The 12,917-nt window shown below is 40.7% G+C and overlaps 1 protein-coding gene across 2 annotated transcripts in view; it reads left to right on the top strand.

Annotated features, from left to right (window-relative positions):
- prr5l (proline rich 5 like) overlaps positions 1-9,272 on the top strand; it is a 30,656-nt gene extending 21,384 nt beyond the window's left edge. For both annotated transcript variants that reach the window (XM_085780644.1, XM_085780645.1), the window contains exons 5-9: positions 489-546; positions 3,676-3,767; positions 4,471-4,617; positions 5,524-5,638; positions 8,884-9,272. In XM_085780644.1, the coding sequence (XP_085636770.1) occupies positions 489-546; positions 3,676-3,767; positions 4,471-4,617; positions 5,524-5,638; positions 8,884-9,233 (762 nt within the window). In that variant the 3' untranslated portion in view covers positions 9,234-9,272. The remainder of the gene's footprint in view (positions 1-488; positions 547-3,675; positions 3,768-4,470; positions 4,618-5,523; positions 5,639-8,883) is intronic.
- The last annotated feature ends 3,645 nt before the right edge of the window (positions 9,273-12,917 follow it).

The raw sequence follows: 12,917 nt of genomic DNA, 5'->3' as shown, positions 1-12,917 counted from the left end.
GAGCTTTAACACAAACGTCTACCTTTATTTTGAAGGAGCTTTAACACAAACGTCTACCTTTATTTTGAAGGAGCTTTAACACAAACGTCTACCTTTATTTTGAAGGAGCTTTAACACAAATGTCTACCTTTATTCTGAAGGAGCTTTAATACAAACATCTACCTTTATTTTGAAGGAGCTTTAACGCAAACGTCTACCTTTATTTTGAAGGAGCTTTAACACAAACATCTACCTTTATTCTGAAGGAGCTTTAACGCAAACATCTAGGCCTACCTTTTATTTTGAAGGAGCTTTAACACAAGCGTCCTTTATTTTGAAGGAGCTTTAATTAACACAAACATCTACCTTTATTTTGAAGGAGCTTTAATACAAACATCTACCTTTTATTTTGAAGGAGCTTTAATACAAACATCTACCTTTTATTTTGAAGGAGCTTTAATACAAACATCTACCTTTATTTTGAAGGAGCTTTAATGTGTGTGTTTCAGAACCAGCTGCTGACCCGAGGTCTGTCTGAGGTTCTGGATCAGGTCCGACAGCACTCAGGTGAGACTGGACGAAGTCTGGGAATCACACTCAGACTTTTATTGTGAAAGTCTTATAGGCTGCAGGTTTGTTTCCTGTCACTCTGACAGACAGAAGGAACCAGTTTCACACCTCAGAGACCAAACTGAGGGGGAAATAATAATCTAATCTCGTTTACCGACTTCCTGCCGCGTCACAGTCTGATGATGTCAGCAAGCAAACAGACCGTCTCCATGGAAACGGTCGATTGAAACAACATTAAACATTAAAAAACTGTTGATTGAAAAAACTGTTGATTGAACAACTCTGTTAATTCAATATGCCAATCGGGACGAGGGTGGGGGGAAGGGGATTAATGGGGTAAAACGAAGATAACAAGGCAGTATTTCATTATCCTACCCCACCAATTGTGTTTCCTTTCATGCCCTATCAGTTGTCTGTTAAAAACCAATAAATAATTGATCAAAAAAATAAATAAATATTAAAAAACAATTTAACCCTCTATGGTACCATGTTACCACTTTTTGTCCTGTCACATCTCCACAATTCATCCCATTTAATGCTGTAATACTTTAAAAAAGAGAGGAGACCTTAGAGAACCAATAACAATGCTTTAATTTATCACATGACTTTCAAGAAGCCACTGAAACCCTTTTTTACAGACTTTTTCAAAGGAAACAGGTTTGCCATTTTGCTATAAAATATAAATATAAAATATATTTACACTAATAGATTAGTAAAGTTTAATTTTTAATAGTTCCATGCAATTTATTTACTTATTAAATAATGGAAACTTGTTAAAATGCACCTGTTGCCCCAAAGCAACAACGTACCATTATAGAAAATTGCAGCGTTGCCTTGAGGCGACAGTGGACCATTATGGAATCAATATTGCATTATGAGACTATGGTAGTGTGTGTTTAGGTGTAAATATAATGTTCAAAAACATATAATTCATCATAATTTTGTTTTTTATCCTTAACCCTCTATGGTACGCTGCATTATGATGCCAGTGGGGGAAAAAATGTTTGGAGTGTTTTTATGTCTCAAAATAGACTAAATAAACATAATCTAAAGAAATTTTAAAAAATTATTTATTTTTGGAAGTTTTGGGGATTTTGTTGACTGTAGGCAACATCGTACTATTACAGTTCATCATCTACTGTATTAGAAACACCGACCAGTCTCTGTAGACTTTCACCTTCACTGGCCTCGTCCTCATCCACATTCTCATTCTCATCTTCCTCATCATCATCATAATAGCCTGATGTTTACTTTACTGCATCCAAAATCACATTTATTAAGGATAAAAAACAAAATTATGATGAATTATATGTTTTTGAACATTATATTTACACCTAAACACACACTACCATAGTCTCATAATGCAATATTGATTCCATAATGTTCCACTGTCGCCTCAAGGCAACACTGCAGTTTTCTATAATGGTACGTTGTTGCTTTTTAACAAGTTTCCATTATTTAATAAGTAAATAAATTGCATGGAACTATTAAAAATTAAACTTTACTAATCTATTAGTGTAAATATATTTTTTTCCAGATGAAAAAGGGCCAGGAAGTTACTGTATGTTTTCAGACCGTTTTAGTGGAGCAAAATGGCAAACCTGTTTCCTTTGAAAAAGTCTGTAAAAAAGGGTTTCAGTGGCTTCTTGAAAGTCATGTGATAAATTAAAGCATTGTTATTGGTTCTCTAAGGTCTCCTCTCTTTTTTAAAGTATTACAGCATTAAATGGGATAAATTGTGGAGATGTGACAGGCCAAAAAGTGGTGGCAACATGGTACCATAGAGGGTTAAAATGCACCTGTTGCCCCAAAGCAACAACGTACCATTATAGAAAATTGCAACGTTGCCTTGAGGCGACAGTGGACCATTATGGAATCAATATTGCATTATGAGACTATGGTCGTGTGTGTTCAGGTGTAAATATGTTCAAAAACATATAATTCATCATAATTTTGTTTTTTATCCTTAAAGGGATAGTTCAACATTTTGGCAAATTGGCCCATTGCCATAATTGCTATAGTCATAGCAGTAGGTTCATTACCTTTAATTGTAGGTGTAAGCTATTTTCAGTACGGCGGAGCGCAGCAGCTGGCTGCTCAGAGCTACGCTATGGAGGCTAAGGGAATTTCTTGGTTTCCCTCATTAAACTCATCAAATACAAAATCCCAAAACTCCACAGCGCTTTTGTAGACAAGTTGTGAGCTGCACAACCACCACGCTATGAGATAATGACGGAACGATACGAAACGGAGCCGTTTTCGAGGTAAATTCATACAAAACCGCTGATGCGCGTTGCGTTCAGGGACAGTTTTTCAGCAAGCAGTCTCCGTATTTACCCTGTATTTACCTCGAAAACGGCTCCGTTTCGTATCGTTCCGTCATTATCTCATAGCGTGGTGGTTGTGCAGGTCACAACTTGTCTACAAAAGCGCTGTGGAGTTTTGGGATGTTGAATTTGATGAGTTTAATGAGGGAAACCAAGAAATTCCCTTAGCCTCCATAGCGTAGCTCTGAGCAGCCTGCTGCTGCGCTCCGCCGTACTGAAAATAGCTTGCACCTACAATTAAAGGTAATGAACCTACTGCTATGACTATAGCGATTATGGCAATGGGCCAATTTGCCAAAATGTTGAACTATCCCTTTAATAAATGTGATTTTGGATGCAGTAAAGTAAACATCAGGCTATTATGATGATGATGAGGCCAGTGAAGGTGAAAGTCTACAGAGACTGGTGTTTCTAATACAGTAGATGATGAACCGTAATGGTACAATGTTGCCTACAGTCAACAAAATCCCCAAAACTTCCAAAAATAAATAATTTTTAAAAATGTCTAACCCTAGATTATGTTTATTTAGTCTATTTTGAGACATAAAAACATTCCAAACATTTTTTCCCCACTGGCATCATGATGCAGCGGACCATAGAGGGTTAATGTGTTTTGTGGTTTTAAGGTTTATCTATGTGGATCGATAAGCTTCACTCTAACGTAATCAGCTGTTCACTTCACAGCAGCAACAACAAGCTCGTTTCCTCTGTGATCGTTGTGTTGCCGTGGCGTTATTAAGTCAATCTGTTTCCGCGGTAACCACCTGCCCCCCCCCCCCCCTCCTCCTCCTTCCTCCAGGCGCCGATCAGCTGGTCGTCCTGGGAGACGCCTGGGACCGGTTCTTCACCGAGACGCTGCCCACGCTGCAGGCCATCTTCTACCCCGTACAGGTGACACACACACATCTTTCCAAGAATATTTGTCTTATTTCTTGTCCAAATGTCTCATTTCTAGTCAAAACTAATCTCTTTCCACTTAAAATAAGACTCATCACCTAAAAATTAACTTGTTTTTAGATCATTTTCACTTAAATTCACAATAAATAGAAAAATCTGCCAGTGAAAGTAAGTTTTTTGTGCTTGTAATAAGGAAGAAAAACTTGCTCCACTATCAGATTTTTCTACTTATTCCAAGTGAAAATCTGCTTGAAAGGAGTAAAAAGTGTCTAAAAACAAGCTGCTTTTAATATGATGAGTCTTATTTTAAGTAGAATGAGATTTGTTTTGACTAGAAATGACATTTTGACTAGAAATAAGACAAATATTCTTGCTAAGATACTTGAGTTTTTGCAGTGTAATGCTGCATTAGCATCAAAACAAAGAAGGCTAAATAAAAAACGATAATACATACGTAGTCTAAGAAAAAAAGGAAAAAGGAAAAGTTAGGGGGAGGGGCCCACTTTAGTATTCTTTAAGGGGGCCCAGAATTCCTAGCAACGGCCCTGGTCACAGTCTTTACCAGGACCGACTTGTTCTAATTCTTAAATCCTTAAGTCACCAGAGTTCATTAGAGCGGAGGTCAGGGGATTAACCTGCTGTGTGTGTGTGTGTGTGTGTGTGTGTGTGTGTGTGTGTGTGTGTGTGGTGCGTTCAGGGCCAGGAGCTGAGCGTCAGACAGATGGCTCTCCTGGCCTTCAGAGACCTGGTGCTGCTGAAGCTTCACCTGGAGGAGTCGCTGGCAGACGCCGCCGCTGCCTCCTCCGTTGCCCCGGCGATCACACAGATGCTGCTGGTGCTGCAGGTGACACACACACACACACACACACACACACACACAGATACTCAGGTTTACTTTATTCCCACTGAAAATGCATAAATACTTCAGTATAGCCAGTACAACAAAACTATCTAAGTTCAAGGGGGTCCACAACTTTTTATGGAAATTTTGTCACTATTCCTAGAATTTTTCCACTTTAATTAATTATTGTTTTAATTTTTTTTCTTTTCTTTTTCCCTTTTTTTCTTCAAATTTTGCCACTTTTCCTAGAATTTTTTTTTTTTTTTGAAATTTTACCACATTTTCTGAGTAATTTTACCAGTTTCTTCAATTTTTTTAAAAAAAAAACTACATTTTACTATTTACTATAGCCTATACTATTTTTATTTTTACCTCTTTTTTTTTATTATTGTTTGACCTTTTTTTTTTTTTTAAATTTTACCACTTTTCCTAGAATTTCCTTGAGAAACTTTACCAGTTTCTTCTAAAATTTTTTAAAAATTTTCTTTTTCCTTTTAAAAATTTAACCACTTTTTAATTTAACCACTCAGAATTTTTACCAGATTATTCTAAAAAAAAAAAAAAAAAGCAAAATTTTAACACTTTTTTTCTAAAAAATTGTAAACTTTTTTTAAAAGTGCTGCAGTCGGCCCCGGTTCGAATCCTGTATTGGGCGGCCCTTTACTGCATGTCATTCCCCCTCTCTCTGCCCCCCCCATTTCCTGTCTCTCTCAACTATACTATCAATTAAAGGCAACCCCCCCCCAAAAAAAAAGAGAAAAAAAAGAAAGAGAAACTAGAATTATCTTCATTTTGTCTTTCTGTCTGAACACAACAGAAAAATAACCTACTGTAAAACATCGGTTACACACCTGTAGTATTAAACCTGTTCTGTGTGTGTGTGTGTGTGTGTGTGTGTGTGTGTGTCAGGGCGTCCCTGAGTGCGGCGGGCCCAGTGTGGAGTACCTGCAGCTGGAGCGTCTGGTGGCGGCGGTGGTGTGTCCGTACCTCAGCAACGTGCTGCACAGAGAGCAGCTGCTGCACGGTGAGCTGCTCCGTGATGCCTTCACTGACCTGTCGCTGCTCCCCGTTAATGTCAGCGCACCCCCCCCCCCCCTTCACTGACCTGGGGCCTCTTTTATAAAACTGTGCGTAGGGAAGATGACTACAGGTGGCGTACGGAGGAAACACAGGAAATGCGTGCACACAACAACTTTCAGATTTATAACAGAGTGCACACGCACGTCCTGTTTCCATTTCTAAATCACAATCAATTCTAGAGTTGGCGCACGTGAGAAAGCGCTTTACCTCGCCCATACGGTGCGCCATGTTTCCCACATTCTGTGTCATCATAAACTATAAAGTGTTTTCTTGTGTGTAACAACATCTCTGTCCTGGGTGATGATCCCTCCTCTGTTGCTCACCCTGAGGTTTCTCCTGGTTTTCCCTGTTAAAAGGGTTTCCATGGAGTTTTTCCTCAGTGGATGTGAGGGTCTAAGGACAGAGGATGTTGTTATGATGGGATGTAAAGCCCTTTGAGACAAACTGGTGGTAAAAACAGGCTATACAAATAAAATTGCCTTGCCTTGCCTTTAATTGTCGGTGCAAGCTATTTTTAGAACGGCGGAGCAGAGCCGTGAGCTGCTCAGAGCTACGCTACGGAGGCTCATTATGGGATTTCTTGGTTTCCCTCATCAAACTCATCAAATACACAATCCAACAACTCCACAACGCTCTGGTGGACAAGTTGTGAGCTGCACATTCACCACACTATGAGATAATAACACAACGTTACCACACAGAGTTGTTTTAGAGGGAAATACAGAGACTGTTGATGAAAAACTGTCCCTGAAGGCAACGTGCATCAGTGGTTTTGCATGAATTTCCCTCTAAAACAACTCTGTGTGGTAACGTTGTGTTATTATCTCATAGCGTGGTGAATGTGCAGCTCACAACTTGTCCACCAGAGCGTTGTGGAGTTGTTGGATTGTGTATTTGATGAGTTTGATGAGAGAAACCAAGAAATCCCATAATGAGCCTCCGTAGTGTAGCTCTGAGCAGCTCACGGCTCTGCTCCGCCGTTCTAAAAACAGCTTGCACTGACAATTAAAGGTAACAAACCTACTGCTATGACTATAGGGATTATGGCAATGGGCCAATTTGACAAAAATGTTGAACTATCCCTTTAACACAACACCCCCCCCCCCACACACACCGCAGGGCTGACAGAAAACACGTGCGTGTCCCTGAACGCACCGTGAGCCTGGTGTGATTAGACTCTACTTCCTGCTGAGACTCAGAACGCCGAGGCCACTTCACTGACCCATTGCGTAACACGGACATCTGAGCTTCAGCTGGACGCCGCAGCAGGACGAGGTGTCGTCATGGAAACAAAACAAACTCTTTTTAAACTCTTGTAAACCCCAGGTCACCTGAACGCAGCATCGGGCAGTGTGCGGCGTTTGAGTCACCTGGTTAATCTCAGCTCTGTGTTTTGTCTCCAGCTGATCAATGGACCACTTGCACAATGTAGTGTGACATACAAGAAGTTACAGTCCGCTCACTTCTGGTTGTCATCGTTACCACAGCGCCGCTGTATTTAGATTAGATATAACACTTTACACCTAACTCTCTCATTCTATATTCATAGTTATGTTTGTACATGTTGTTAGTAGTAGTATAGTCGGTTCAGTTTGTATTTTTATAAATAGTAGTCGAAGCATTTTTTATCATTTAATCATTGATCGCATTTTGCTGTTAGCCGCTCAGCTAACTTAGCATACTGGCTAAATGAAAATTAGAGGCTAAATAAAATTACAAACAACACTTTCATTCTTCTTTCATGTTTGTATATTGTTACTAGTCGGTTCAGTTTGCATTTAATTATTAATCGCATTTTGCTGTTAGCCGCTCGGCTAACTAGCCGCTAGTTAGCTGCTCGGCTTTTATTTAAATTTTTTTTTAAAAACAGCGTAATGTTTATGAAGAGGGCAACCAACTCTATGGAGTTTAGAAGGACTTCTTTCAGCCTCTTTGCTCCTCATGTTTTAGTTCTCTGTGACTTTTCACTCATTATCAGCTGATGCTCAGCTGAGAGCTTAGCGGCAGGTTAAGCTAATGCTACAAGTAGAACTACTAGTAGATCGATGATTAAAAGTGATCCAAATTTTTCGGAACACTATATAGACCTACACACTGAACACTAACTGAAACTAGAACAATATGTAGAAAAATAATGAAAGTGTTGTATGTAATTTTATTTAGCCTCTAATTTTCATTTAGCTAGTATGCTAAGTTAGCTGAGCGGCTAACGGCAAAATGCGATCAATGGTTAATGATCACAAATGCTTCAACCCCTATATATAAAAATACAAACTGAACCGACTATACTATTAACAACATGTAAAAACATAACTATGAATGTAGAATGAGAGAGTTAGGTGTAAAGTGTCAGATGTAGGCTAATAAATACAGCAGCGCTATGGTAACAATGGCCGCCGGAAGTGAGCGGACCGTAACTTCTTAAAGGGGAAGTACGTCACACTACATTGTGCAAGTGGTCCATTGATCTGATTATCCTAATCAATCACTTCCTGTCTCCTCCTCCTCTTCCTCCTCCTCCTGGTTAATCTCAGCAATTTACAGTTTATAAACCAAGAGCTTCCATGAGGAGTCAGCTTCCTGTATGATGTCACTAGGCTTCTGCACGGCCACGCCCCTTTAGGGAGACCAGAGGCAGCATAGAGTTTATTGTCTCCAATGGGACAATTTAACGTGAACACAGATTATGGTCTGTCCTTTCTCCCCACAGTCACTGAAGTAAATTTTGGACTCATTTTCCACAAGCCACATCTCTTCTGAACAGTTTGACACCAAAATGGCGACTTTCAGACGGACACATCAGGAGAAAATCCACTTTGTTCCAGACCTGTCTCTGTCTCTACGACACACTCTCGCCAGATTTGGCACAGATCTCCTAGGCAACGTCAAACAAACGGCCGCAAACTCTGATGAATGATATAAATTATTTTTGTCATGCTAAATATGACTGTTAGTAGTGTAAATATTTGATTTTATCATAAGAAAATATAAATATCTCACTTTCATCTACCTACAGATTGTATAAATCCACACACATGATCACAGACGAGGTGGTGACGGTTGGCCACGCCCATTTAGAGAGACAGGAAGTGAAACTGTTTCTATCATTGGAGCCGCTCATGGAGGATCTTTCTGTATATTGAACATCTTTGATGATCCTAATCAATCACTTCCTGTCTCCTCCTCCAGAGTCCCGCCCCCTGCGGTCGTCGGGGTCGTTGCTAGGCGACCAGCCGGAGATCACCGTGACGCAGCACCACGGCGGCTCCTCTGACTCGTCGTCGTTGGCGCCGCTGGTGGAGGCGGAGGGCGAGGCGTACCTGGAGAAGACGGGCGGCGTGCGGCGCCACACGGTGGCCAACGCCCACTCCGACGTGCGGCTGCTGCTGATGCATGCTGGGAAGAAGGAGCCCGACAACAACGGGGTGTTGCTAGGCGACGGCGGCGGCGAGACGAGTCCCCGGCCGTTCTCCAGCAGCCAACCGGACATGGTGCAGCCTCCGAGGGGCGGGGTCAGCTGCTGCCGCGCCGACAGCTGATTGGACGACGGGGTCAGCTGCTGCCGCGCCGACAGCTGATTGGACGATGGAGTTAGAGACGATGACAGAACTTATGACCTCATCATCAAACCGTTAAAACTGGATCTAACTGGAACTAGTTTGTGAGGCGGAGGGACACGACCAGGAGGAGACGGACACGTTAAAGGGATAGTTCACCCAAAATTGAAATTTCACTCATTATCTCCTCCCCCTCATGTGGACTAAGGGCTGGGAGAAGTTTCAGAGTCCTCCGTGGCTTCTCTGAGTTACAGGGGGTCTCGGCGTAGCAGTGCATGTCCATATAACGGTTGCAAATGGATACCAACTGTCTTCATAACAAAAAGACACACCAAAAAACATCCAAATACCTCCATGCTGCTCGTATGTAATGTCCCTCTTGTATTGAAGCCCCAACATGAGAAAGAAGAGCAGTGAACTGAGACACTGGGAGCTTTTGCTACAAACAAGCTTAAAATATAGACTTATTAAAAATTTTTCGGAACAATTTTGCATTTCGGGGCTTCAATACAAGACAGACATTACATACGAGCAGCATGGAGGTATTTGGATGTTTTTTGGTGTGTCTTTTTGGATGAAGACAGTTGGTATCCATTTACAACCATTATATAGACAAATACTGCTGCACCGAGACCCCCTGTAACTCAGAGAAGCCACGGAGGACTCTGAAACTTCTCCCAGCCCTTAGTCCACATGAGGAGGAGGAGATAATGAGTGAAATTTGAATTTTGGGTGAACTATCCCTGATCATCTCCTCCTCCTCCTCTTTCATCCTCCTCTTCCTCCTCCTCCTCCTCTTCAACAACAGAATAGAGGTGTAACGGTGCACACAAGTCACGGTTCGGTACGGTTTCGGTACAACAGACACCAATTGAATGTAAAACTAAAATCTGTTAGGAGTGTTATTAGGAGTGTTATAATACCATTCATTAATTCTAGAGGGAAAAAACTTGCACTTGACAACTGGCAACTATTATTTAAAAACAAAAACAAGAAACAAGAAAGAATCAATGTTGGTTCACACAGTTAATTTAGACTAGATGCCAGCTGCTTTGGTGATGTTTCTGGAGTGAGGACTCGACTTTTAAAACATTTTTTTTAATATTCATTCAGACGTATTCGTTGTGTGACTGTGTGCACCGAACCGTGACGAATACATACATATACCGTTACACCCCTACAACAGCAGCGTCGGACTGTGACCTCATCAAACCGTTAAGACTCTGGATCTAACTGGAACTAGTTTGTGAGGCGGAGGGACACGTTGACATGAGAGAAGCAGCTGGTCAGAGGCTTTAGGTCTGGCTGCTGCAGGTGTGTGTGTGTGTGTGTGTGTGTGTGTGTAACCTAGTGTTGATTTTCAGTAGGTTTGCAACTAACGATTATTTTCATTATTAATTCCTCTGTCAGTTATTTAAACCATTAATTAAACCATTAGTTGTTTGGTCAATAAAATGTTAAATAAAAACATCAACCAGTGTTTCTAATCTCAAACCAGCAGACGACATCGTCCTCAAATGTCTTGTTTTGTCCACAAACCAAAGAGAGACTCAGTTTATTGTCATAAAGGAACAAAGAAACCAGAAATATTCACATTGAAGAAGCTGAAATCAGAGAATCTGGAGCTTTTTTGGGTTTAAAAAACGACTCAAACTGATGATTAGATTCATTTAATAATCGATTATTGTTCGATTTTAATTGTTGCGGCTCTAATTTTCAGTGTAAATAAGGAGCTTGAATATTAAAGTGAAGTTTTAGGATCAATACTGTGAGTAACGGGGGGAGGGGGGGGGGGGGCAGTGTGACCTTTGACCTTTCTTTGCAGCAGCAGCAGAAGAAACAGGAGAGACGACAGGAAACAACAGGAGGAGAGAGGAGAGGACGGAGAGAGGACGGAGGACAGGAAACAGGAAGCGCAGCAGAGGAAGTCCGGCTCTGATCCAGGACCAGTGTGTGTCTCTAAGGTCACTGTCGCCATGACGACACGTCTGGGAGGAGGAGGAGGATCTAACTCATCGATACGTCAGTTTATTGACTCGTTATTGTCTCCAGGTCAGAGGGGCAGTAGGGCCAACAACGAGATTTGTTTTTAAGATTCTGAGATAAAAAGTCAGAAATTTGGTAACACTTTACAATAAGGGTCCCTTAATTAACATTAGTTAGTACATTATTAAGCACTGATTAACTGTTTACAGATATATTAACAATCATTATTATGTAGGCTATTATTTAGGATGAGGAAACATTAATTCATGTAGCCTATTAGTAGCAGTTAATCAATGTTTCAAGTAAACTGCGTTGCTTATGAGATGTTAATTTTTTGTGTATACAATTTCGCTGTTCACTTATTTACTTATTATTATATTATTATTTTATCTTAATTATTTTATTTTTTTTACATTGATTGATTGATATCTTTATTTCGATCATGTAAACGACAATCAATCAATCAATCAAGTTAATTAATAAAGTTAATAAAGTATTAAGTAATAATAAAAGTTGAATAATGTAATTAGTTATCATTATGTATGCATTACTCAGCATTAATTAACACATTAGTTTATATATCAATGCTTAATAATGTACTAACTAATGTTAATTAAAGGACCCTTATTGTAAAGTGTTACCGGAAATTGTGATAAAAACTCTGATTAAAAAAAAAAGATAAACATTGATAAAAACATTTCTTAGAAAAAAGTCAAAATTTCTGAGTTTATTTCTCAGAATCTTAAAAAAAATCATGAAACTTACTGAAAAACATTAATTGAACTGATCCAGTGGGTTTCTATAGAGACCAGAACCAGAACCAGTCTGTTTCCTTCTCTGATTAACACAAACTGATCAAACAACTGATCAATAATCAATAACAGAGTGATAATAAACGTCTCAGTTTGTTTAAACTTTATTTACAAAACCTCATTAACAACATGACAAGAAGAAAAACAGACAAACGTGAGGAGGTGAAGAAGGAAGAACGGATTAAAACCAGCTCCTCCAGATCAAACCGTCTGATTGGTCGATGAGGGTTTAACAGTGTGAGGTCACAGGTCGCCGCCATGACATCATCAGGTTGACTCACATCGATATATATACCTATGGTTGACTTAGATCAGAGCTCTGGCGCCGCCGAGTGGTGGAGACGGGAAACAGCTGCACTCTTCTATCTTTACCTCCTCTTTCATCCTCTCTTCCTCTCCTCCTCCATCTCCTCCTCCTCTTTCATCCTCTCCTCCTCCTCTTCCTCCTCTTTCATCCTCTCTTCCTCTCCTCCTCCATCTCCTCCTCCTCTTTCATCCTCTCCTCCTCCTCTTCCTCCTCTTTCATCCTCTCTTCCTCTCCTCCTCCATCTCCTCCTCCTCTCATCCTCCATCTCCTCCTCTTCTCTTCCTCTCCTCCTGTTTCATCCTCTCCTCTTCCATCTCCTCCTCCTCTTTCATCCTCTCCTCCTCTCTTCCTTTCCTCCTCTTCCTCCTCCATCTCCTCTTCCTCCTCTTTCCTGCTCCATCTCCTCTCCTTCTCCTCCTCCTCTCTCCTCTTTCATCCTCTCCACCTCCATCTCCTCCTCCTCTCTTCCTCTCCTTCATCCTCTCCTCCTCCTCTTTCCTCCTCCATCTCCTCCTTCTCTCTTCCTTTCCTCCTCCATCTCCCCCTCTCTTCCTTTCCTCC

Source organism: Trachurus japonicus, chromosome 6 (genome assembly GCF_045865225.1).
Source record: "Trachurus japonicus isolate A0001 chromosome 6, Traja_1.0".
Lineage (NCBI taxonomy): Eukaryota > Metazoa > Chordata > Actinopteri > Carangiformes > Carangidae > Trachurus > Trachurus japonicus.
The sequence above is the reverse complement of the archived record's forward strand: the minus strand, read 5'-3'. Positions and strand labels throughout refer to the sequence as shown.